The sequence below is a fragment of the Oryctolagus cuniculus genome, chromosome 9 (genome assembly GCF_051225735.1).
Source record: "Oryctolagus cuniculus isolate XC-2025 breed Fujian yellow rabbit chromosome 9, ASM5122573v1, whole genome shotgun sequence".
Taxonomy (NCBI): domain Eukaryota; kingdom Metazoa; phylum Chordata; class Mammalia; order Lagomorpha; family Leporidae; genus Oryctolagus; species Oryctolagus cuniculus.
Window position 1 is genome coordinate 128,037,821 of NC_142875.1, and position 27,576 is coordinate 128,065,396.

Consider the following 27,576-nt stretch of genomic DNA (forward strand, 5'->3'; position numbering starts at 1 on the left):
TCTCCCTCCCTCCACACACACTCTGGCAAACTGGGAAAGCCACATCGCTGTCATCTCTCACTCACAGGAAGCACTCCCACAGGCAAGGATCCAGAGTTGTCTGTCTCATGAACTTGCCAAATCAAGTTTCATTTATTTCCTTCCATTATCAGAGATGTTCTGAACTCAACCTTTACTAATCTGCAAAGAATGGGAAGTCCACATACTCCTGGGTAGTAACAGGATCTGCCCTAGTCTCACTGTGAAAAGAACGGATGTTTCTTTTCTGATAAGTTTATGTTATTAGGAAAAAGTGGGTATTTCCATTAAAAACAACAACAAATTAGCCAACTCCATTCCTGTTTCTATAGCCACTGCCACCTCAAAGAGAAGCAACATCTCAGCCTCTGCTCCCACCGTATGTGCTTCTACACCTAAGAGAAAGAGCCTGCAATCATTACTCTACAGGAAATACAGCCGAGAAAGTGGCGAACACTTGGTTCTGGAAAACTCGGACTCCAGAAAAGACCCACCTTGTGAATAGAGAAGGATCTGCATCTCCAGAAGAACACAGGTGAACACCTGCACCAGGTTTTCCAGTCCCAGGAGCTCAAAGGCCTCTCGCAGAGGGTAATCGGAGAGCGGGAGTTCATTGGGTCCAGGTCTCTGGCAGATGACAGGTTCGTACACGCCGTAAAATTTCAGTGACCTCCCCGGAGGTGGAAGGGGCACCTCATAGAGAACATTGTGGATGTAGCTCTCTAGTGGCAAGGGCGGTGGCTGCTGGGAGGTAACCGCCCGGTAAAGCTGGAACAGGAATTTCTTGCAGGCTTGCATGAAGGGGAGCGGGGTGATGAGGCAAATGCTTTTGGAAACATACAGGGTGTCTCTGTTGATGTCGTAGGAGTTGTACCGCTGCAGTTTCAGGAGGGAGGTTGTGTCGCCCTCCTCGCAGCTGCTGGCGAGGGAGTCCATGCTGCAGGAGGAGGAAGCATGCACGCTACCGGGATGCTCCGCATTGTGCATCTGGTACAGTGTCTGCATCGCTGTGCAGATCTGCTTACTTGTAACTTCTTCATAAAAAGTGAGGACAAAACCGTAGGTGCGAGAACCATCTTCCCGGGTAATTATAAATGAGTGGAACTGAGGGTCTTTATTGTCCGTTTGTGTCCTGAATGACAGCCCTTTGGGCATGCACAGCTATGGAGAGAGGGAAAAGCATCAGAGTCCAGTACACAAACAACTTCAAACCACAAAAAATTATGTACTGTTTTATGCAACAGGACTGCAAAGGACAGGTTTTATCCAGACTCAACATGGAGTGATGAGCATAAATTACAAATACACTGAAAACTCCTCATTTACACATAGATCAAATTATTCTTGAGATGAATACACAAGCAAGGAAAAAAGTCTTTACTCCGCAGTATTATGAGCAGGGGCTTCACTAAGAGCAGTGGCTTTGACTTAATCCCAGTCAGCCTCTAACTGAGCTTGTGTCCTTCAGAGGTCACCTGAGTTCTCTGGACCTCCGTTACTTTAGCTACAACAGTTGCCACATCTATGACTGGAAGGCACAGTACACAGAACTTAACAAGTACTGAATACTTAAGCACTATTTTTGTAGCAATGATGATAATGCCTCAAAGGATGGGGAAAACAGTGAAGGCTCACTTGATAAATGGAAAAACATAAAACAGAAAAGAAGGCAACAATATCATCATTGCTATCCTGCCTGATGTTTTATCTTAGAGAAATAAATTTTGAAAATGGGAAGCTTTTTGAGTTACTGGAACAGTAACTCAAGGGCTGTTTGCACAGCCCTCATCCAGTCAAGTAAAATGTGACAGCACTGACAAGTGATACCAACTGACTTCCAAGCACTTTAGGTTATTCCCAGTAAAATTATGATGCTCTGGATCTCGGGAACTACTCTAGATTGAGTCTAGTTTTGGAGCAAAACCACCAAGGATCTAATGGTGCTGTATTTCAGGCATTGAAAATGAAGAAAAACATTAGAATTAAGACATTTAAAATCAAATAAATAAATTACAAAACACTTGAAACATACTAAAGAAAGCAGACCTGTAGTTCAATCGTTGTAAAATAGTTGTTACTCAGTTTTATGTATTCCCATTTTCAGTCTTGCATAAGAGTAATTTTACCATACCTTAGTATAATTTTCTATTTTTTCCATGGTTAGTAACTGATTTGGTACAAATGTCAACACATATTTAAGTGCCTGGATGGCAATGCAGGAGTGAGGAAGACAGACACGGTTCCTGCTCCTGGGTAGCTGCCAGTACAGTAAAGACGACAGATGATTAAAAACATCAAGTATGGGAAATGCCACAATAGGGCAACACACAGGCTGCCATGGGAAAAAAGCAGGAGGTCATAAATTAGAGCTCAAGGAGCTAGCAGGAGAACACCAGTCTAAACGGAGACCTGAAGACCAGTGCAGGTGTCAGGAGGAGAAGACCCATGTGCAAAGGCACAGAAAATGACCAGAGGCGTGAGGAACTGAAACAGGGTCAGCCTGGGTAGGGCTCAGAGTTCAAGACAGGAGTGAAGCAGGGGCTAGGTGCTGACAGACCCTGGTGAGCCCTGAGGAGGGCTTTGAGCAGGAGGGGGGCAGAATGAGACATCTCTCAGCAATTCACTTTGCCCACACTTAGGGGCAGTGGTTTTCAGAGAGGCTCCAAGTAGACAGCCACAAAGCCTCAGGGACTGGGGAAGGAATGAAGGCCAATGCTCCCGACTTCCACGTGCACGTTCCATTTGCAATCTTCTGCAGATTTCACATTAAGATTTCTAGGTTTCCCGTGCTTAAATCCAAACAAGATGGTGATTGGTGATGGTGATGGTGATGGTGATGGTGATGGTGATGGTGATGGTGATGGTGATGGTGATGGTGGGGCAAGCTCAGGGAAGAAAATCCTCACTTTACACGGAGGTGAGTGGGTATCCAGACTGCTGCCTGCGGCCAGCTCAGACCACTGCCTTCCTTCTCCTGAAGAACCCTCTTTCTGAAGCCCATGTTGTCAGATGACACCTGCACGCTTGGCTCTCCCATCCAAACTCACTTCCCAAACAACTTCTACCATTTTGAATACACTCTGTCAACTTCCGCATTTCCTGCCTCATGAACTTGACTTAACTAAGTACTGACATTCCCATCATACATCCAATAGGCATTTCAAACTTACCATGTCCAAAAACAAAGTCCTGATTTCTTTCAAAACCTGTTTTTCCCCATGCATCTCCCCCCTTCAGCCCATCGACCCCATTTACCCAGGACAAAAACCTGGGGTCATCTCTGACTTCTTTTTCTTTCACCTTACTACCTAATCTTTCAGCAAATATTAGCAGTTCTACCTTCAAAACCATATTCAGAAACCCTTTTATCTTTACTCTTACCACTCTGATCTAAACCATCCTCTTCTCTTGGTAACTAATATCCTGCTGAACAGTCTCCCCTCCTCTGCACTTGCTCCCCACGATCTACTGCCCTCACAGCAGCCGACACGGTCCTTCAAAACTGCGAACCAGATCTTGTCACTCATCTCAGAGCTCTCCTGTGGACGCCCGTCTGACCACACTGAAAGCCCAAGGCTGTGCACCTCACTCCCCACTGTGCCACCTCACCTGACCCAGAATGCACTTCCTAAAATGGCTCCCACAAGATCTCTAGCTGCACTTGCTCTTCCAGAACCTTGCCATCTCTCCACCCTCTCAGCAGGTGAGCTGCTGAAAGGGCCCACGTCCAGCCTGAAATACTTTCTTGGTCAAGAGACACGGCCTTTGTCAGTTACCTAATTCTACAACTGTAGCACGTGATAGTCACTGACAACACACAGGAATGGGTGTGGCTGTGTTCTAGTACATTTTTATTTATAAAAACAGACAGCTGGATGGATTTAGCTTGGGAGCCATGTTTGCACGGCCCTCATCCAGTCAAGTAAAATGTGACAGCACTGACAAGTGATACCAACTGACTTTCAAGCAAGGCTAAAAAAGGCTCCAGTTCACTCCCTCTGGCCACAAAGCCTGGAAGCCCTGAAGCTGCCAAGCTGGCAAGATCCAACAGGGAGACCCTAGAGACAGGAATGTTCCAACCCAGGAGAGAGAGCTGTGAGGAAAAGATCTCACAGATGATCTCAGTCCTTAGCCCAACCTGACAAAACCCACCAGACCCCCAGTTTGTAAGCTCAGTACTGAATGATTTTGTTGTTTAAGTCAAGGATCAGCAAACTATGGCCTTCATTCAAATTCAATCTGCTACCAGCATTTGTAAAGGAAGTCTCACTGGAACACAGCCACTTGGGCACTGTCTGTGGATGCTTTCAAACAACAGAAGAGCAGCCATGATGGTTCTGACATCTCCACTATCTCCCATCTGGGGTTTATGGAAAAAAATGCCAACTCCTGTTCCAAGCAGTACAGGGAAAGTTTGTTACGCAGCAGTAGATAACCAGAACATCGCCTCACTTCCTCCAAGTCTCTACATAAACATGATCTTATCCAGGTCTCTACCTCTCTATACAAAGCAGTCTCCTTCTTATCCTCTATTTTTTTTTTTAAAGATTTATTTTATTTATTTGAAAGACTGAGTTACAGAGAGAGGTAGAGACAGATAGAGAGGTCTTCTATCCGCTGGTTCACTCCCCAGATGGCTGCATCGGCTGGAGCTGAGCCAATCTGAAGCCAGGAGCCAGGAGCTTCCTCCGGTCTCCCATGTGGGTGCAGGGGCCCAAGGACTTGGGTCATCTTCTACTGCTCTCCCAGGCCATAGCAGAGACCTGGATTGGAAGAGGAGTAGCTGGTCTCAAACTGGCGCCCATACAGGATGCTGGCGCTTCAGGCCAGGGCTGTAACCCGCTGCACCACAGTGCCAGCCCCATCCTTCTTATCCTTTAAACGCCATTAGAAAGCCACTGTCACGTCCCTGAAATGTCATTACTGCATGGGGAAGCAACTGAAGCCGTGTACTAATATATACACATGCACAATGTACACCGGTAAACTACTCAAGGTTGGGACTGTACTTCCATAACCTAACATATTCAAGAGGATCACAACTGGAACACTCAACCGTTTGGACCCAAAATAAATGGTAACAGACAACAAAGACAAAAAGAGAATACAGTGAGGTTTAGGTTAGCATTAAATGCATTACTCCACCAGGGGAAATGTTGATATATTTCACTTCACTGAAAATTAGACTAGGAATGAACTCACAGGTAGATTTACTCAATTCTCTTAGATATGCTAGCAAGAATTAAGTTACTAAGATAGTGGCCTAGGTGTGGGCATTTGACTCAGCAGTTACGTTGCTGCTCAATATACCCACATCTCGCATCAGGGCGGCTGGTTTGAGACCTGGCTACTCTGGCTGTTGCAGATATTTAGGAAGTAAACCAGCAACTGGGAAGTAAATCAGCAGATCAAAGATCTTTTTCTTGCATGTCTGTCTGTTTGTCCTTCAAATAAAATGAAAAAAAAAAAAAAAAAAAAAACTTACATGAAATCCACACTCAAGATTTGCCAGGGGAAAACAAGTGCTTATGCCTAGTCTTGGGAATAACTGAGTAAGAAAAGACTCTACCTGAGAGAGTCTTTTCATACTTCTACCTTCAAATGAAGGCTGCTCTCAAGGTACACAAGATCCATGAATTCCCCTGCTGATCAGATGATTGAAATTTGTTTGACGTATTTATCTTAGTTAACAAAGATTTAAGTAAGGAGGATCTGAATCACTCTTGCTCCAGGCTAAACCCAAACTTGTTTAGCACAGGGCATGATGGCATGGCTTATACTTGTTGAATGAATAAACAAATGAACAAGCGAACAAACAAAAACAACAGCTGGGATCAAGGCTAGATCTAATTCATCTCTCGAGGCTGCCTGAAGTTCTCTTTTTCATCAAGTAGGCGATATAGAAACACAATGACCTCCAAGATCAACATAAAGACTTAATTTAATAGATAGGCTCTTCAGCATCATAAATGACAAGAAGTCACAATTCAAACTGTTATTGAACAGCTGCCAAGTATTCTCCCAGATCTGTAGTTTTGTCGAGCACACATTCAAACATTTATAGGAAGAGTTTTGCCAGACACAGTGCTCAAAAAGTGAAGCTGAGCTCTGCATGTTACACACAGCGGATGCCAGAATTTTCCTTAAACGTTCTTCCTACAAATCAGAAAGAGTCAGAATTCAATTTCTAATCTGGAAACCATAAATTAGAAAATGCTACTCCTTTTCAAATTTTTTTTTTTATTTGACAGGTAGAGCTATAGACAGTGAGAGAGACAGAGAGAAAGGTCTTCCTTCCGTTGGTTCACTCACCAAATGGCCGCCATGGCTGGCACTGCACTGATCTGAAGCCAGGAGCCAGGAGCTTCCTCCTGGTCTCCCATGCGGGTGCAGGGCCCAAACACTTGGGCCATCCTCCACTGCCTTCCCGGACCACAGCAAAGAGAGCTAGACTAGAAGAAGAGCAACCGGGACTAGAACCCGGCACCCATATGGAATGCTGGTGCCGCAAGTGGGGGATTAACCAAGTGAGATACAGTGCCAGCCCCGGCTTTTTCAATATTTTAATACAATTTTTACTTACTTGAAGAGAAAGACAGAGAAAGAGTATCTCCCATCTGCTGGTTCACTCCCCAAATGCCCACTATAGCCAGGGCTAAGCCAATCCAAAGTTAGGAACCGGAAACTCAATTCAGGTCTCTCATGTGGGTGGCAGGGACTCAACATGTTATCACTGATTATCACTGCTTCGCAGGATGCACATTAGTAGCAAGCTGCAACAGGGAATACAGCCAGGACTCGAACCTACTCTGATATGGAACGCAGGCATCCCAAGCAGCTTCTTAACTTCTAGGCCAAGTGCCTACCTTACTAGATGAACAGTTAAACTAAAACATACTTTATGCCTCAGAAAGCCTGAGTCACAAATCAAGATTTGTTTACCACATTTTTCAACAATCTCATGTTATTCTATAACATTGGTACTAACTAACAATATCCACTCCTCATCCCACCCTCCCACAACTCAACAAACTACAAATCGGAGCAGCTGCTGGTGATCAAGGCAAGCCCGCGAAGCCATCTGTGTATTTCTGCAAGTCTCAATCTCCCTTTCAGGTAGTGCAGCCAGGATTTTAGCAACCCTTTTTCCATATTCTATTGTTTTATAAGACTCCCATTATTTCTCATTACACAAATAAAAGAAAAATTACTCAGAAAACTCAAGGGCTGGTCATTTGCCTGCCTGCCTTCATTAGATTTTGCCAACTCAGAGCACAGTATAATCCCTTCCTTTATGGAGCCCACAGTCTAGCAGGACAGACAGACCTATAAACCACCATGGTCGCCAAATAATGGGTTTGGTGTTGCCATGGCACGTGCTCCAGATGTTACAGGGAGGGAGGAGGGAGTGCCCAGCTGGTTACTCTGACGTAAGGGATGGGTTTGCACTGGATGCAGACCCTGAAAAGAGAAGGTCCGGGAAAGGAAGTGTATTGTAAGCAGGGAAGTATTCCTTCAATTATTTAACAACCCGAGCATCTGCCATGTGCAAAGGCAGGGTTACAGCAAGGAACAAGAGAAACTGTTCTGTCCTCACAGTGCTGACATGACAGCAGGAGGTACAGAGCTGATCGCTAGCTATGAAATGATTTAATTGCAACTGGGATAGGTGCTACAAAAGGTGCAAGGCGGTGGGAGGAGGTGGGCAGGGAGCACTTCTCTGCGGAAGCCATGTTTGGAGTGAAATCCGCAGGATAAATAGGAATTCACTGTGTGAAGTAGAAGAACCTTCCAGGGAGAAACAACAGCGTAAGCAGGAGAGCAGGGCGAATGGGACCTGCAGGACACAAGGCCAGCTGCACAGTGACGAAGGAGTCCAGGTATGACATCTTGGTGGCTTACACAAAGGTGGGTTTGTGGACAGAGAAGACTACAGATTCCTGGCTGAGGCAACTAGGTGGATGGCTGTGCCAGTTACTGAGAAGACATGGGAAAAGGATCATGAATCAAGCGATGTTCAGGTTGAGATGCCAGTGAAATATGTCAGTGGCCATGTGAAGGAGATGGGTGGTCCCCGGAGACACAGCTGGATCACATCCCATTCCTGATTACACTGTCAGACACGAACCACAACATGGGTCAAATGCGGGCTTACGTTTACTCCAATGTCAAGCTTAGAATGCAATTCAGAGTTGTGCATTTCAAATGCAAGTCCTTGCTGAGTTGGCAAAAAGTACACAGCCCTTTTTCTTCTGAATCTTTTAAAATGGGCACCTGAATAACCAACCTTTCACCCTTCACTCTGCTCATCATTCCATTCCATCCTTCTTTGTGCTCAAAGTTAACAGCAAACTGTAAACTTAGGATTTTGTAGCTCACAAAGAACTTTCAAAGTTCAGGTACTACTTTTAAAAAAAGATTTATTTATTTGAAAGGCAGAGTTAGAGAGAGCAAGAGAGCGAGACAGAGAGAGAGCTTCCATCCACTGGTTCATTCCTCAAATGGTCATGAAGACCAGGTCTGGGCTAGGATGAAGTCAGGAGCCAGGAACTCAATGCAGGTACTTGGGCCATCTTCCACTGCTTTCCCAGACACATTAGCAAGGAGCTGGATTAGAAGTGAAGCAGCTGGGACTTGAACAAGGGCTCATACAGAATGCCGGCACTGCAGGTAGTGGCTTCACCTGCTGCACCACAATGCCAGCTGGTCAGTTATTACTCTTTCAATTTCCTGAGTAACATTTACCGGATTTTTTTTTTTTTGGTATATATGTTCCATTTTGGACAGACAAAACAGAATCCTTATATTTCATATAACTTACTTAAAAGGTAAGGTGATGACCAGACTTCTTCACTAAAAATTCAGACACAGGTAACATATTTGCCTAGCAGTTGAAATCCGTGTGAACCACATCCAAGTGCCTGGGTTTAATACCTGCCTCTGTTCAGCTAATGCAGATCTTGGGAGGTAGTGGTGATGGCTCAAGTAAGTGGGTTCCTGCCACCCATGTGGGAGACCGAGACTGCGTTCTTGGTTCCCAGTTTTGGCTTGGGCCCTGCTCCAGGTATGGCAGGCATTTGGGGAGTGAACCAGCAGATGGGAACCTTCTCCCTCTGCTTGTATGTCTCTCTAATTTTCTTTTTTTAAAGAAAAGCAGAACTAAGTACAATACATTCTCAAAGATAAATCTATTGACTAGAACTTGATATGAACAGTCACAGATGTCCCAAATACGATGACCACCCTGGAGTGGTGAAGTTCAGCTCTGTCTGCAGTGCTGGGTGTCACTCAGGATGAAAGGCACAGATCTGATGTGAACATGTCAGTGCTGACATACGTTAGTTCTGGGTGGTGGTGGGTACATGATTTTTTATTGTATTGTTCCTTCCATTTAATGATAATTTCATTTTTTCATAAAAATCTCTGAATTAGCAACCATGACATAAAAAGAAATTAATTCAGAAATAATTTCACCTGTCATTTATATTTTCTATATTATTCTTACACTGCACATATACAAATGGAATTTTTAACAAAGTTCACTGTTCTGTGTACTTAATTTATGTGTAAAACTAATGACCTCTATTCAAACCATCACTGTGACTGTTGGAGGAATGACTGATGATGACTTGGAGTGGGACTTTGCTAAAAGCAAGACTAAGCTTTGTACTTTTTGGTGGGAATAAATCATAGCTTCATACAAATATACTTAGTAACAAATCAAAGAAGAAATTAAGGGTAGTAAACCTATGACCTAAATGAAAAATAGTTCAACGGGATGCTTTTCAAGGAGTGCCAGCAAATCCTTCTAGATGTATAACAAAAACCAAAATGCTGTGTAGTATTTAACCATCAAACTGTAAGCTTTTGTGTTTATTTTTCAGCGAGAAACTTTTTTTCTTAAAAGATTCATTCATGTATGTATTTTCAAAGGCAGAGTTATAGAGAGAGGGAGAAAGGGAGGGAGAGAGAGAGAGAGAAAGAGAGAAAGAAAGAGAAAGAGAAAGAGAAAGAGAAAGAGAAAGAGAAAGAGAAAGAGAAAGAGAAAGAGAAAGAGAAAGAGAAAGAGAAAGAGAAAGAGAAAGAGAAAGAGAAAGAGAAAGAGAAAGAAAAAGAAAAAGAGAGATCCTTCAATGCTGGCTCACTCCCCAAATGGTAGCAATGGCTGGGGCTAGTCCAGGCAAATAGATGCTTGGGGCCAAAATACATGGGTCAGTTTCTGCTGCTCTCCCACAAGTGCTTGGATGTTCTGTTGCTTTAACCAGGCTCATTAGCAGAGAGCAGAATGGGACGGGAAGCAGCCAGGACTAGCACCAGTTGCTCAAATGGGATGCCGGCTTTGAAAGTGGCAGATTAACCCTTTGCGCCACAACACAGGTGCCTCAGAGGAAAACCCGAGGCTACTAAAATAAGATACCCCTGGAGGCAAGAGGACTCCAGAGGCAAGAAGTAAAGAAAATATCAAAGACAGATCAAGGAGGCTGATAACTGCTTTAAAGATTAATGTTTTGCAAAAAAAGGGAAAAGCTAGCATGGAAATCTCACTATTAATTCTTTCTCAATATTAATTCACTGAAATAAAGAAAATACTTCAAATGTGGCATTTTGTACTGGATGACCATGGGTTCATATTGTACTAAGAGCCTACTTTTGGATACCATTATGATTTTTCATAGAATATATTTTGAAATGTAGCCACATTCTTAACTATTTTTCCAGGACTGCCTTTAGACACTCTATTTCTGTCACTTCTGTTTTTTGACTCTTTCAGTCAGAAGCTTGTCTGGGCTCCTCTTACTCTCATAACGACAACAAACAGTTGTGTTTCGCCCAGTATCTACAGGACTGTCTTCACCGGGGTGATGCTAGCAATCCACAGGATCAGCTCCCAGCAAAACGGCATCTCTGGTTATTTCAGTACTGGCTAACAACTTAGGAACATACGCACATTGTTCTCCATAAAGAATCAAAGTTGAAGTACCAAGTTCTTGAGCATGTGTCCCTACAGAATGCACCATGCTGGCCCTTCCCTAGAGCAAGCCCAGCTGGAAGGAGTTTACAGAAATACTACGGGGGGCCCAGTGTGACCTCCATCACTTCTGGCACAGATCCAAACTAAGTTGCACAGTTTTCCTTTGGGGGAGACGGCACAGCAGGTGAGAAGAAGAGAGAGCCAGAGACTAGCAATGCTCCGGGTCCAGCCGCTGAACTTCACTGTAAAGTTCGGGATAGGTTACTCAGGCCCTGTAATTCAAGTAAGAATTCTCACTGGGTACGTGGAAATACAGCCTCAGTAACATACATGAAGTACTTCGCAGCATCCACAAAGACGGATTTCTTCCTACAGAATATCAGGTCATGACGCAGTCTTTTGTGTCTTGATTCTACCTTTAAGTAACTCAAAAAGAACCACACCTATTGCCATGGCTCGGTCCACCATTAATTTATCTGTGTGCCTATCATGCTTGATTTCTTATGTGTTGGGTTTGCTGCCCCGAGTTACATAATCAGAGCTGATGAAGGTCCAAAATGTTATCCAGCTTCTTAGAAGAACCATTTGCAAATCATATGAAACGTATGATCTCCTTTATTTCTAAGAATCTCTAAAGGAGACTTTCACCACTGGTAATTTACTGCACTGATTCAGATTCCTTATAAACAAATTTCTATTAATGTCTAAAGAATGCATTTAATAAGTTCCTTTCATTTTTATGCTGTCTATGAAAATGATGAATTGCAGGCTACCCCATAATATTCTTTAAAATATGAAAATGGCGACGGGGGGGGGGTGTTGCAGCAGGTTAAAATGCCACTTGGAACACCTGCATCCCACCCTGGAGGGCCTGTAATCAAGTTCTGACGATGTTTCCAATGCAGCTTCCTGCTAATGTACCTGGGAGGCAACAGATGACAGCTCAGGTACTTGAGTCCCTGCCACACAAGCTTCGGTTTGGCCCAGCTCTGACTGTTGCAGGCATTTGGGGGATGAACCAGCCCACAATACAGCCTAACAGTAAGAGAGTAAATGGCTTTATGGTCCATGGTAGGGATCTAATAGCTGTTGGAACCTTGAGCAAAAAACTTTCCTGAGTGTCCCTTTCCACATCTGTAAGATTGGATGGTATTCCATTTCTTACAGAATTATTCAAAGGTTACGTTAGGTGAAATAATGGAGACATTCAACATACAGTCTTTCATCTAGCTTCATCAATAAAATAAAAAGAAGGCTAAAAAGGGAATGGAGAGGGAAAAGAAAAATACATACCATGTTGACTGCATCTTGATCAAAAGGGTTCCACTCTATGTTCTGAGGATAGTGGGCCAGAACTTTGGATTTGAATGTTCTTCTCAAAGGGCTTTGGTCAAAGTTTTCACCTATAACAAATAATAATTTGTTAATATCTGTATCTCTTTTTCAAAAACATGCCATAGTTTTACACTCCTCTGATAGATACATTTACTGATAATGCTGAAATTAGTTTCCACCTCTAACAGTCTGAGCTGTAAAATCTCCAGTGGACAACTGGAAACTGTTCACAGGAGGCCTGCATTTAGAACTTCAGAGTCACAGGGCTGGTGTCGTGGTATAGATGATAAAGCCGTCGCCTGCAGTGCCGGCATCCCACATGGGTGCCAGTTCGAGTCCCAGATGTTCCACTTCCAATCCAACTCTCCTCTATGGCCTGGGAAAGCGGTGGAAGATGGCCCAAGTGCTTGGGCCTCTGTAGCCATGTGGGAGACCCAGAAGAAGCTTCTGGCTCCTGGCTTTGGATTGGCCCAGCTCTGGCCGTTGCAGCCATCTGGAGAGTGAACCAGCAGGTGGAAGAGTTTTCCCTCTTTCCCTCTCTCTCCCTCTGTGCCTCTACCTCCCTTTAACTCTTTCAAATAAATAAATCTTAAAAAAAAATTTTTTTTCACAGTCTGATTTTAAAATCCTAGCTGACACCAAAAAATCAAGATATGCGAATACAACCATCACTGTAATTTAATTATTGTCCTCATTTAATTATCTGGCAATTTAAAAAACTTCATATGGAAGAGCCAGAGCTGTGGCATAGAAGGTAAAGCTGTTGCCTGCAGTACCAGCATCCCATATGGGTGCTGGTTCAAGTCCCAGTTGGTCCACTTCTGATCCAGCTCTCTGCTAATATGCCTAGGAAAGCAGCAAAAGATGGCCCAAGTGCTTGGGCCCCTGCACCTGCATGGGAGACCCAGAAGAAGCTCCTGGCTTTGGATCAGCCATTTCAAACTCCAGCCATTTCAGCCATTTGGGGAGTGAACCAACTAATGGAAGATCCATCTCTCTCTCTCTCTCACCCTCTCTGTAACTCTGTCTTTCATATAAAAACATTTAATTCACAAAGACTCAATGTTCCATGCTCAGAGGTGTCAATTGTGCTGATAAATGTGACTACATACAAAAGCTGTTAATCAACAGAATTAACAGAATTAGAGGGGCTGGCGCTGTGGCACAGCGGGTTAATGCCCTAGCCTGAAGCGCCGGCATCCCATATGTGTGCCGGTTCAAGTTCCGGCTGCCCTACTTCCAATCCAGCTCTCTGCTGTGGCCTGGAAAAGCAGTAGAAGATGGCCCAAAGTCCTTGGGTCCCTGCACCCACGTGAGAGACCCAAAGAAAGCTCCTGGCTTCGGATTGGCACAGCTCCGGCTGTTGCAGCCAATTGGAGAGTGAGCCATCAGATGGAAGACCTCTCACTCTTTCTCTCTGCCTCTCCTCTCTCTGTGTAACTCTGACTTTTGAATAAATAAATAAATCTTAAAAAAAATTAGAAACGTCACTGATGAGCTGTCCACCATAACAGAACACATGAAACACACTAACCTCTTAAATACATTAAACCAAATGCATCACCTGTCAAAAATCTGGAACAATGAAAAGTAGACTGTACTTTATTATATTTAAGAAAAATTCAATAAAAATAGGTGTCTGATAAGTTCTTTATCTCTTTGACCAAATTAATTCTCATAAAGACCCATTATCCCTAAATACCTCAGATTCATAAAATATTTGAAAGTGGTAAATCTTGAGTTCTCAACATAACATCTTACTGGTGCAGCAAGATAACCTTGGAGCAATTTCATTCTGTCTCTACTTTTAAGGCTCTAATGAAGTGCAAAACATTAACTGTTACAGCTAAAGAGAAATCCTGATTACACGCACAATTAAAAATACGATAAAGCAATCTGATGAGTCATACTGTGACATCATGGTAGACTCAGTCTCTACTTTGGGTAAAAATATGCCAAGACAGATATTAAAAGACTTCTGAGTGCAAAACTTAACAGATCACAGAAGGAGGGAAAAGTCACACTCTAAAATCTTGCAGCAAATACACAAACGCTTTTCTGGAATAAGGGCACATAGTTTAAGTGCATTACTGAGGCGGCCACACTGCTGCCTCAGCTGTGCTCCTGCCGAGTGACTGCTCCCCTTGGGACTCCTTGGCAAGCACCACCCACATCTCCGTTTCTTTCTACCCTGCACTTTCACCTTCTAATAGCTAAGACTCGCACCTCTGAAGGAGAAACTATCGAAGGCTTCCAAAGGGGCTGGCGTCAGGGCTCACGTGGTTGATCCTCCACCTGCAGCGCTGGCATCCCTTATGGGCGCCGGGTTCTAGTCCCGGTGGCTCCTCTTCCAGTCCAGCTCTCTGCTGTGGCCCGGGAAGGCAGTGGAGGATGACCCAAGTGCTTGGGCCCTGCACCCCATGGGAGACCAGGAGGAAGCACCTGGCTCCTGGCTTCAGATCAGCTCAGCACCGGCCGAGGTGGTCATTTGGGAAGTGAACCAACGGAAGGAAGACCTTTCTCTCTGTCTCTCTCACTGTCTATAACTCTACCCAAATAAAAAAAAAATAAGTTTTTTTTAAAAAGGCTTCGTAAAACAAAGTCTGTCAATTTTTGTGCCTTGTTCCTAGGGTGTGCAAGCACCCAAAATCAACTAATCAAGATGGCTGAAGAAAAGAGTAGGGCTCAGAATAGGTGATTTCATGGGAAATAATGTCTTTAAGCAATTACTAGATTTTCATGTGAACACTAAGCATGTTTATTCATTGCTTCAAAAAAGAGAAAAGGTTACTTATCACTTCACTGGAAACATGAAGACACAAATTCCCTCCTGGTTTCTAAATGCATCTGTTGCTGACTGCTCCTGAGATAGCTACAGGATACCAGGCCCCTCACCTCTACTGTCAACAACCACCATGAACGTCGGCCAAATGCAAACACCTGCAGGACTAAGCCTCAGAAGTCAGCGGAGACAGAACTCCTCCCAACACTTACCTTTTAATGAGTTCTGACCGTGTATGGTTAACATAGCAACATCATTTTCATTCACATATCAAGTTATTAACTGGACAGGAGATAAATCAGAAGAACGACAGTGCCATTCGATATAGATTTGTTCTGTTAATAAGGAATAACACATCCTCCAGGCAGAATCAATCAATGGGAGAAAAGGAAATCACCTCCAAAAAGAATTAATTTCGCAAAAAAACCCCACAAAATAGAAATACAGAAGAAAAACAAAGCCGCCACCACCACCACCACCACCAGCAGCAGCAGTTCTCATTGCACTGCAGCAAGGGGACACCGGGAATGCCTCTGCCACACACGTGTGCAAAGCTGTCTTGGCAAATAGTGTTCTGAAGGAAGTAGGGGAGAATCAGCTCTCTGGGGCTGCTGACACTGCCGCGCAGCATTTAGAAATGAGTGGATGCGACCACGCCTAAACCACACAAAGAAACACGTTTTTGGGCTAGGGGCTGGGGAACAGCCCACTCTTCTCACTTGAACGCATATTTATAAACCTTTAAACTGAGAATCTCCTGCAGAAAACAATGACAAAGTCTAAAAACTTGGATTCTTAAGAAATGCAAATTACACATAAACATCTTTTACTTAAGTTAAAATTTAACTTTTAAATATACTGAAAAATACAAGGATTACAAATTTGCACAAACTATTAACACCCATGCTATAACTACATATAGATTTAATTCCAAGTAAGACTGCCAAGTACCCTACTAAATTTAAGCCACAATTAAGCCTTTCTTCCTAAGGAAATAGGAATATCTGCCAAGAGAGCTTGAAGAGTGGTGATACTTTTTTCAAGGCTTGAAGCAAATGAGGTCTTTATGAAAATTAAGATGAAGATGAGAGAACAGAAATACAAAACAATACCTACTCAGGATGTTCAAGCAAAACTGAATAAAGACATATTTATTCTAATGAGCTTGGGGTAAATTAAGATAAACATTTCTAACACCCAATCCCCTTCTTCTTCTTCTTTTCTTTTTTTTTAACTTTTACCTGAAGTCGCATTTGCAGCATCTTGGCTCTTGCCATGACGATCGGCTTCTAGCCATTGGTACAAAACTACATGATGTAACAGAAACAAAAAAGCTTTATGAACAAAGAAATAAAATCAAACCAAAAAGCAAAAATGACTTTGAAGAATGGAAAATGAGGACAAAAGATTAAACAAAAGCAATTTAACGTGAGACATTAATATCAACAGAGTATAGCTTAACACAAATGGAATACAGCTTATAAGCTATTAGTAGTAAGAAAGCAAAAAGAATTGGCAATGTTAACAAAATGTCACTTAAACATCTATAAAGTTATCTGTATGAGAAAAAGCACACATATTCTTTCAACACTAATTTCCAGGGTAATAAATATCAAGAGGAAGTAATACTTGTATAGTCAGATGTAATGAAGTATGACAGTAAGACTATGAAAGACAGCTTTTAAAATTACGTCCCAGCCACTGCACACCTTTCACAGTGGCTCATGTCCAACAGACTATACCAAATGCTGACGAGAATGTGAAGTGACAGAAACTCATTCACTGCTGGTGAGACTGCAAAATGGCAGTTGGGCAGTTTCTTACAAGATTAAACACAATCTTACCTCATAATCCCCTAACCTCAGTCTCATCATGAGGAGAACATCAGACAAATTCCAAGAGGAACAGTCTATCAAATACCCGATAAACACTCATCAAAACTGTCAAAAACAACGAAAGCCTGAGAAGCTGCCAACAGCCAAGAGGAGCCTAGCAGATGTTGCAATGAATGTAACAAGGTAGACTAGATGGATCCTCTAACAGAAAAGGGACATCAAGGAAAAACTACAGAGTTCTGATCAGTATATAAGCTTCATGCACCATACTACTGTCAGATGTTAACAATAAGAAAAACTCGGCCGGCGCCACAGCTCACTAGGCTAATCATCCGCCTGCGGCCCCAGCACCCCAAGTTCTAGTCTCGGTTGAGGCACCGGATTCTGTCCCAGTTGCTCCTCTTCCAGTCCAGCTCTCTGCTGTGGCCCGGGAGTGCAGTGGAGGATGGCTCAAGTGCTTGGGCCCTGCACCTGCATGGGAGACCAAGAGGAAGCACCTGGCTCCTGGCTTTGGATCGTTGCAGCACGCTGGCCATAGCAGCCATTTGGGGAGTGAACCAATGGAAGGAAGACCTTTCTCTCTGTCTCTGTCTTTCACTAACTCTGCCTGTCAAAAATAAAAATTAAAAAAAGGGCCAGTGCTGTGGCTTAACAGGTAAAGCTGCTGCCTGTGGTGCCGGCATCCCATATGGGCCCTGGTTCAAGTCCCAGCTGCTCCACTTCCAACCCAGCTCTCTGCTATGGCCTGGGAAAGCAGAGAAGATGGCCCAAGTCCTAGTGCCCCTGCACTTGCCTGGGAGACCCAGACGAAGCTCTTGGCTCCTGGCTTTGGATCGGCGCAACTCTGGCCGTTGCAGCCAACTGGGGAGTGAACCAGCAGATGGAAGACCCCCCCCCCCCTCTGTTTAACTCTTTCAAATAAATAAATAAATCTTAAAAAAATGTATTATCTTCTCAAAGTCTGTAAAACTGAAAGTGCTCTAGAATAACAAATATATTTTTAAAAGTTTCCAATATCTGGGGCTGGCGCTGTGGCGTAGTGGGTAAAAGCTGCTGCCTGTGGTGCCGGCATCCCATATGGACGCCAGTTTGAGACCTGGCTGCTCCACTTCCAATCCAGCTCCCTGCTATGGCCTGGGAAAGCCTCTCATGTAAAAAAAAAAAAAAAAAAAAAAAGGATAATGTATAAATAAAAAAGAAACATGAATAACTGTTTAACATACTAACATGTACATGTACATGAAAAGCGCGAGCTCCAAAATTTTCCCAAGCCCCATCAAGTATTTGAAAAATGTCACAGTAAAAAGAACCTGCTACTAAGTTTGTAGAGGAAATGGGAATCAACAACAGCTCTCTCCTTGCTATGTCGGCAACAGCGGATCTGGCATTTTGGGGGCTCCATGCTGCTTCTCAATTGGTACTGGGCATAGAGACCATACTCCAACTCCAAAGTCACTGGTAGAAATTTTTTTTTTAAAGATTTATTTGTTTATTTGAAAGTCAGAGTTACACAGAGAGAGGAAAGGCAGAGAGAGAGGTTTTTCCAACAGATGGTTTACTCCCCAGATGGCCGCAATGGCCAGAGCTGTGTCAATCAGAAGCCAGGAACCAGGAGCTTCTTCTGGGTCTACCACGTGGGTGCAGGGGCCCAAGGACTTGGGCCATCTTCCACTGCCTTCCCGGGCCACAGCAGAGAGCTGGAGAGGAAGAGGAGCAGCCGGGACTAGAACTGGTGCCCATATGAGATGCCTACACTTCAGGCCAGGGCAGTAACCCATTGCACCAACAGCACCAGCCCCCACTGGTAGAGATTTCTACAGCCTGTCTGTGGGGCTGCAAGAGGGGAGGGATTTGTGAACTTTGTGAAGCTGGCAGTTTCTGTCAGGCTGAGTGAGGCTGATACACATCTCCTCACACCACAGACCCCTGACCAAACTTTTCTACTCCTGCGCCCCACTGAATGGCTGTCCTCACCCTCCACTCCCACCACACGGCCTGTCTCCGCCCAGGGGCCTTCTCTACAAAATGAGGCCAAGTCTCAACAGTGTTTACTGATCTTCCTGTCCCTCAAGGATAACTGCGGAAGTAAAAGAAGTTTTGCTGATGGAAGCAATTTAAACAATGGCAAGAAAAGAGGAATTTCTTCTGCTCCCTTAATTTGTTTCTTTTCTCTCTAAATGGAAAGATAAAAAAAACAACACAAACACACAGAGGTAACAAGTGATAGAAACTTCAGTCTGTAGATTTCTCCCAGTGTCCAACAGAGAGGAGGAAATGGAAGTGGAAAACTCTCACTGAAATCCACACCAAACACGGAGCCTAAGGCAGGAAGGGGCAGTGCAGCGGCGTGAGAGCGGCCTCTTCGGCCAGGCCTGAACGGACCAGGGCAGCAGGGGTGCTGACCAGACCAACTGGGGAAAACCCAACAGCCTGGCAGCTAAGATGAAGGGTCCCCGTGACTTTCCAGGGGAGTATTTGCTTCGTGTGGAGGGTGGGCTGTCTGCATACCACAGAGACTGTCTCCACTGACGCAGAGCCTGGAAGCTTGCGCGTGCCTTCTGATGATTCTACCACTACTTATTCCACCTGAGCAGGTGACGTCTCGGTGGAGACCTGCTGAAATAAGTCACCATCACACTCAGCTGACTCTAAGACAGGTGCTGTTCTGACAACTCTACACATATTCACTCCCTTCATCACCGAAGTACCCTGCCAAGTAGCTGCTACCATCATTCTCACTTTACAGATACAGAAAGCAAGGAAAAAAGGCTGACTCGCCCAAGGTCAGACAACCAGGAGACTCAAATCCAAGCAGTCAGGCTCCATTATCTGTACGTGTGAGATCACCTCAGCAAAGAGGATTTCAGGCAGGGAAACAATCAGCAAAGAAGTCCCCGGCAGATGTGAGCGGACCTCGAGAGGCCGGCAGGGAGGCCAGCGGTATGCCTGCCCCACATCACGGATGGCAGACATGAGCGGACCTGGAGAGGCCGGCAGGGAGGCCAGCCGTGTGCCTGCCCCACATCACAGATCGCAGACGTGAGCGGACCACGAGAGGCCGGCAAGGCGGCCAGCGGTGTGCCTGCCCCACATCATGGGTGCAAGACTAGGTCAAAGAGCAACAGAAGCCAGATGACTCAAGCCTTGTAGGTCGCCGCGAGAACTTTCCATTGTACATCAGGTATCATGGGGGAGTAACTGGAGAATGTTCAACAGAGAAGGGACTTGACCTCACTTTGTTTAAAAATATCACCCTAGCAGCTGAGAACACTGTGGCAGGTAGAAGTGGAACTCCAGAGACCAGTTAGGAGGCTTAGCAGGACTGAAGGCAAGAAGGCAAAAGCAGATTAGGGAAACAGGGTGGTGAGAAGAGATCAAGTTGTTCTCCCCCCGTGGAAGGATGCACTAACTGAAACATCAAATAAGAACTCTGCACCAACTCGAAACCCTCACATGGTAAAACTCAACATTTAGATCCTTCATCCTGAGGTAGATTTTATCAGGAGTATATCCAGCTTACTTAAACAAACAAACAAAAAACAAATAAACAAACAAAAACCCTGAAAGGGCATTTAAACCACAGAAGCTAAGAAAAACAGGAGAATTTCCCTGTTGAGGTCTTGTCCTAGCTAGAAAGGTTAAACTGAAATTAAGCTTTTTCCAAAGAGCCAAATGGAAGCGAGGTTGCAGCTGTCTTCCCTTTAGCAGCTAAGTGTGTCAACTGGAATGTAAGGATGCCTAGGGTTTACTTGTTTGAATTGTGTCTCATTACCAATTCTTTAACTACTTCAATATGCAACTACCATGCTGGGAATGTTCCAACTTTTTTTTTTTTTGGACAGGTAGTTATAAAGACAGAGAGAGAGACAGAAAAAGGTCTTCCTTCCGTTGGTTCACCCCCCAAATGGCCGCTATGGCTGGCGCGCTGCGCCAATCTGAAGCCAGGAGCCAGGTGCTTCCTCCTGGTCTCCCATGAAGTGCAGGGCCCAAGCACTTGGACCATCCTCCACTGCCCTTCCAGGCCACAGCAGAGAGCTGGACTGGAAGAGGAGCAACTGTGGCTAGAACCTGGTGCCCATATGGGATGCTGGTGCCGCAGGCAGAGGATTAACCAAGTGAGCCACAGCACCGGCCCCACCAACATCATTTTTAAATTGTTATGTACCAAGGACAAGCCTTAATCTGCTTAAGCTTCAGCACTAAGAGTTTATTGTCACACGGATGCTGGTTTAATATTTTTCTTTTAAGACAAGAAACCCATGACTTGTATACCTGGATCATTTTTGTTGTGCTCTTCCCCATAGAGCTGTAAATGAGTGTTATCTGTTGGGTAAAACAATCTAGTTTTTGGGTATACAGGCTGTTTATTGTGGTGGTACTCTTCAATAGCTGCCTTCGAATAATTTCTCCTTTTTTGTGATTTGTGCTGTTGGCAGAGCTCACTAATTCATGCCTGGAGAGAGACTAAAGCTTGGGCCCTCCAGCGGAAGACCTCTTCAGCAGTGATGATCTCAAATGTAATTATGAGCTCCAGGCTCCCTTCCCAGGTAACGCTTGGGAGCAGTGGCATCACTCTGTCCCAGAATGGCTGGAAGGGATAAGATCTTGTAAATACGAAAGCTGTCAAATAAGGGAAACAAACAAACAAACAAACAGAACACCTGTACTGTTTGCCTACTAGCCATGTATCTCAGAAAATCAGTTAGGTTTACAGTGATACACCATTTAGTAACAAATTGTTAGTTTTGATGTTTAACAATGTGCCTTTAGTAAATTATTTTACAGCCAAAAAAAAAAAAATGATCAGCTTCTGAATACATATTGATAGCACAGGAGATATAATTTGCTACCAGAGGAGATGTGAGAGCCAGGAGTAGTTCAGAGGGAGGGGTCATTATAGCGTGGTTTCTGGCCTGGACACCTGGGTGACCAGTGTAGCTATTTAACGAATCAAACAACAGAGGAGGAGAGGGCTTTACTGAAGGGAAGGGGAAACGGACTAAGGAGCTCAGAGTCGCGAATGTCAAGGCTGACACGCCTAGCCACAATCCAAGTGGCAGTAAGCATTCAGTGTTTGGACACAGGTCATGACACCATAGACCACATCAAAGGGCCTGGGCTCCAGTACGGATTCCAACTTCCTGCTAACGTGCACCCTGGGAAGCAATGATGATAGCTCAAGCAGGTGGATCCCTGCGACCCATGTGGGAGACCTGAATCAAGTTCCTGGTCTGCAGTTCTGGAGGGGCCAATCCAGGCCTCTGTGGGCATCTGAGAGTAAACCAAAGGATGAAAGCTCTTTTGTTTCTCTCTCTCCTCTCAAATAATTATATACAAATAAATACTCAAGTGAAATTTTTGACTGAACATTTAGAAATTTGGGGTCAATATTAAGTAGATGGCTAAACTAACCCAGGTCCCAGATGCAGAGAGGAAGGCAGGAGTGAGAGGAATAGAGGACTTACAAAATCCGGAGGGTGAGAGATGCTAAGTAACCAAAAAAAAAAAAAAAAAAAAAAAGCCAAAGAGAAAGCAGCTTTCAAGGTAAGAGGAAAACCAGAGTGCTGGCATCAGGAAACCACGTGAGGGAAACGTTTCAGAGAACAGGGACTTGACTGCACGGAAGTCAGTTGTGACCTGGACAAGAGAAACTTCTGCAGAGTGGCAGGCTTCAAAATGTGCCCACAGTTCTTCCAGAAAAGAATGGAGAGGCAGCGAGGAGGGCAGAGTTAAGTAACTGCGGCACAGCTGCCTGTAAAGATGTCAGAGAGGGGCTGGCACTGTGCGGCAGTGGATCGAGGCCCCTGCCTATGGCACCAGCAACCCATATGGGCATAGTGAGTCCCAGCTGCTCCAATTCCAATCCAGCTCCCTGCTAATGTGCCTGGGAAAGCAACAGAGGAGGGCCCAAGTGCTTGGGCCCTTGCACCCACATGGGAGACCCGGAAGAGGCTCCTGACTTTGGATCGGCTCAGCTTCGACCATTGCGTCCAACCAGTGAGTGACTCACTGGTTGGAAGACCTCTGTCTCTCTGTCTCTACCTCTCTCTGTAACTGTTTCAAATAAATAAAAAAACAAATTAAAAACAAAAGATGACAGAAATGCATATTACTGGAGGAAAATGCATGGCAGAGAAGGGTTTCTGTTTTGCATTTTTTAAAATGTTATTTGAGGCTGGCGCCGCGGCTCACTAGGCTAATCCTCCGCCTGCGGCGCCGGCACCCCGGGTTCTAGTCCCAGTTGGGGCGTTGGTTCTGTCCCGGTTGCTCCTCTTCCAGTCCAGCTCTCTGCTATGGCCCGGGAAGGCAGTGGAGGATGGCCCAAGTCCTTGGGCCCTGCACCTGCATGGAAGACCAGGAGGAAGCACCTGGCTCCTGGCTTCGGGTCAGTGCAGTGCGCCGGCTATAGCGGCCACTTGGGGAGTGAACCAACTGAAGGAAGACCTTTCTCTTGTCTGTCTCTCTCTCACTGTCTAACTCTGCCTGTCCAAAAAAAGAGATGTTGTTTGAGTTATACAAGTTTCATATTTTTCATATATACAGATTTAGGAACACAGTGGGATTTCCCTCCCCATCCTCCTTCCTGCCCATGCTCTAACCCTTCTTTCCCCTCTCTCTCAGATTCCCATTCTTAATTTTTACAATGATCTATTTTCAGTATACTTAATGATCATATAGTTAACCCTACTCTAAGTAAAGGAGTTCAACAAACAGTGTGAGGAGAAACAAAACACTGTTCCTCAATGGAAAAGACAAGGGCTATACACAAGCATCTATTCCCAAGATGTCTATTTCACTCCAACACATTATATTTCAGGTATTCGATTAGTTAACCTCAAATTAGGGAAAACATTATGATAACTGTCTTTTTGGGACTGGCTTATTTCAATAATTATAATGGGTTTTCAGTTGTGATCATCTTGTTGCGAAAGACAGAATTTCTGGGGCCGGCGCTGTGGCGCAGTGGGTTAATGCCCTGGAATGAGGCGCTGGCATCCCGTGTGGGCGCTGGTTCTGGTCCCGGCTGCTCCACTTCCAATCCAACTCTCTGCTGTGGCCTGGGAAATCAGTGGAGGATGGCCCAAGTCCTTGGGCCCCTGCATCCACGTGAAAGACCTGGAAGAAGCTCCTGGCTCCTGGCTTCAGATCGGCACAGTTCTGGCCATTGTGGCCAATTGGGGAGTGAGTCATCAGATGGAGGACCTCTCTCTCTCTGCCTCTCCTCTCTCTGTGTAACTCTGACTTTCGAATAAATAAATAAATAAATCTTTAAAGAAAAAAAAAAAAGACAGAATTTCTTTTTTTTTTTTTTACAGTAGTAGTACTGCATGAGTAGTACTCCATAATATATATACACCACAATTTCTTTATCTAGTCAACAGTTGATGGATATGTGGGTTGATTCCATACCTTCACTGTGAAGTGTGCTGCAGTGAACATGGGGGTACAGATAACTCTTTCATGTAGTGATTTCTTTTGGTGTTGGTAAATTCCCAGGAGCAGGATGGCTGGGCCATATGGTAGGCCAATCCTCAGATTTCTGAGGTATCTCTCTATTGTCCTCCATAGTGGTCGTACCAGTTCACATTCCCATCAACAGTGGACCAGGATACCGTTTTCCTCACACCCTCACCAGCATTTGTTGCTTGTTGATTTCTGTACGTGAGCCATTCTAACTGGAGTGAGGTGAAACCTCGCTGTGGTTTCGACTTGCATTTCCTCAGTGGCTAGTGACCCTGAGCATTTTCACAAGTGTCTGCTGGCCATCTGAATTCCCTCTTTTGAAAAATGCTTGTGTAAGTCCTCTGCCCATTTCTTCACTGGATTGTTTATGTTGTGTTGTTGAATTTCTTGAGCTCTTTATATATTCTGCATGTTAATCCTTATCGATTGCATAATTTGCAAATATATTCCCCCGTTCTGTCAGGTGTCTCTTCACTTTGCTGAGTGTGTGTTCTGCAGTGCAGAAGCTTCTCTTTTTGATGTAATTCCATTTGTCAATTTTGGCTTTAATTTTTGTTTTGTTTTTTTTTTTTTTTACAGGCAGAGTGGACAGGGAGAGAGAGAGAGAGAGAAAGGTCTTCCTTTGCTGTTGGTTCACCCTCCAATGGCCGCCGCGCTGCGGCTGGCGCGCTGATCTGAAGCCAGGAGCCAGGTGCTTCTCCTGGTCTCCCATGGGGTGCAAGGCCCAAGGACTTGGGCCATCCTCCACTGTACTCCCTGGCCACAGCAGAGAGCTGGCCTGGAAGAAGGGCAACCAGGACAAAATCTGGTGCCCCGACCGGGACTAGAACCTGATGTGCCAGCGCCGCTAGGTGGAGGATTAACCTATTGAGCCGCGGTGCTGGAATTTTGGCTTTAATTGCTTGTGTTTTTGGGGTCTTTTCCAAGAAGTCTCTGACTGTGCCAATGTCTTGTAGAGTTTCCCCAATGTTCTCTAATGATTTAGTGGTATCAGGTCATAGATTTTATCTATTTTGAGTGGATTTTTGTGTAATGTGTAAGGTAGTGGTCTAGTTTCATACTTCTGCACATGGAGATCCAGTTTACTCAGCACCGTTTGTTAAAGAGACTATCCCTGCTCTCTGAATTTATTTTTAAATTCAGGAGATAACACATTCAAGGAGCACGTCAGTGTGTCTCCACTGATCCAGCAGAGTGACCGGTGCTCAGGACACTCATCAGCACAGGATAGCCCCCTCCTCCCTTTCCTTCCTGGCTGTGTGGCAGAGAGGTGACTGCTTACTCCATGCTGTGCTAAGCAGACCACAGGCTGTACTTCCTCTCCTTGGAATAAAAATTACCTCTTCTATCTGCGAAAGCCTTTTTACATGACCCTGAATCCCTTAGAAACTTAATTCTCTCATTCTCTCTACTGTTACTTTTCTGCCTATGGCATCCCTTTAAACTGCCCCAAACCAGTGTCACTTGGACGGGCCTCCCCATGACCTCAGCACCAATGCACAACCCTCACGGATTACACGTATGCAACACAGGCCTTGGGGATCCTCTCACCGATGCTGTTGTCTCCTTCCCAGCAACCTCATTTCTGGGTGGGGTCCAAATGACTAGTTATCCCTGATGAAATGAGCAGAAGTGACACTTGTCATCCAGATCAAGGCACACAATCTGTCCTGCCTCTGCCATCCATCAGTTAAATGCAAATGAGATGGGAAGGTCAAAAACAGAGTGAGACTGGGTTACTGAATGGCTCTGCAAAGCACAGCCCCTTTGTCCACGTTAAACTAAAGGTGAATGAGAAATAAACTTTGATTACAGTCTTCAGCCGCTGATGGCTGAGGCTGTTATTACACAGTTAGCTATTTATGTGTTTCTGCATTTGCCTGAGTTTTGACCTCTGGCTCCAATACTGACCCCTTACAACATCATGCCATCTGCTCCTTGGTAATCCTCCACACTGCTTGTCACTGTGTTCAACACTACAAGGTATTTAACTCTTCAAATCCAGGCCAGCATTTACCCAGTTTTAATAAATGTCCTCTCCATTTCTCACAGAAGAAGCCACTAATCAAACTACAGGTTCCCACCCACAAAGGGCCTGTGAGTCATTCGAAATTCACAGCACGAAGGCCAGGGATCTCTCAGCTCTAGGCTGCTGGCCGGGTAGGGAACAGAGCTACTGAACCAGGGCATCTGATCCTGTTGAGGAATATTCAATAATTAAGAAAACAATTCAAGCCATCTTAAAAGTTTGTTTTAACTAAGACTTTAATGAACATAAAAGTCAAGAAAGTTTTGAATTTTTTAAGATTTGTCTATTTTATTTGAAAGTCAGAGTTACAGAGAGGGAGAGGCAGAGGCAGAAAGAGAAGAGAAGCCTTCCATTTACTGGTTCACTCTCCAAACAGGCACAAAGGCCAGGGCTGGGCCAGGCCAAAGTCAGGAGCCAGGAGCTTCATCCAGGTCTCTCATGTGGGTACAGAGACCCAAACACTTGGGCCATCTTCCGATGCTTTCCCAGCCATATTAGCAGGGAGTTGGATCAGAAGTAGAGTATAGCCAGGACTTAAACCGACACTTATACGGCATGCCGGTGCTGCAGGGGGTGACTTACCCACTCCACCACACTGCTGACCCCAGTTTTGCATTTTTAAGAGATTCAGAATACTTTTATTTTTCATTACATCCAAAAAATTGTTTTAAAGATTTATTTATTTTTTATTTATTTAAAAGGCAGAGTTACAGAGAGAGGAGGACAGAGTGGGGCACAGTGTGGGGAGAGGGAGAGGCAGAGAAACATCTTCCATTTACTGGTTCACTCCCCAAAGGGCTACAACGGTAGGGGTTGGGCCAGGACAAAGCCGGGAGCCTGGAGCTTCGTCTGGGTCCCCCATGTGAGTGCAGGGCTTCAGGCACCTAGGCCATCTTCTGCTGGTTTCCCAGTCACATTAGCAGGGAGCGGGGCTGGAAGTAGAACAGCTGGGACTTGAATCAGCAGCCACAGGGGATGCCAGCTGTTGCGCAGGTAGAGGCTTAACCCGCCACACAACATTGGCTCCCCATTACGTCAAAATTAAAGAGCAAGACTAAATTTAGCTAACTCTAAATACACCTCAATTGGTGAAATTTATTCACTGAAAACCAAGAGCACCTAACACCACTACTGTGCTGCA

General features: G+C 44.7%; 1 protein-coding gene across 4 annotated transcripts in view; it reads right to left on the bottom strand.

The window, feature by feature from the left end:
• Positions 1-27,576, bottom strand: part of DENND5B (DENN domain containing 5B) — a 207,263-nt gene that overhangs the window by 97,782 nt on the left and 81,905 nt on the right. For 2 of the 4 annotated variants that reach the window (XM_070049612.2, XM_070049609.2), the window contains exons 2-4: positions 16,349-16,414; positions 12,284-12,393; positions 513-1,179 (exon numbers count right to left, since the gene is read on the bottom strand). In XM_070049612.2, the coding sequence (XP_069905713.2) occupies positions 513-1,179; positions 12,284-12,393; positions 16,349-16,414 (843 nt within the window). The remainder of the gene's footprint in view (positions 1-512; positions 1,180-12,283; positions 12,394-16,348; positions 16,415-27,576) is intronic. The other 2 variants (XM_070049610.2, XM_070049608.2) reach the window with 1 other exon arrangement.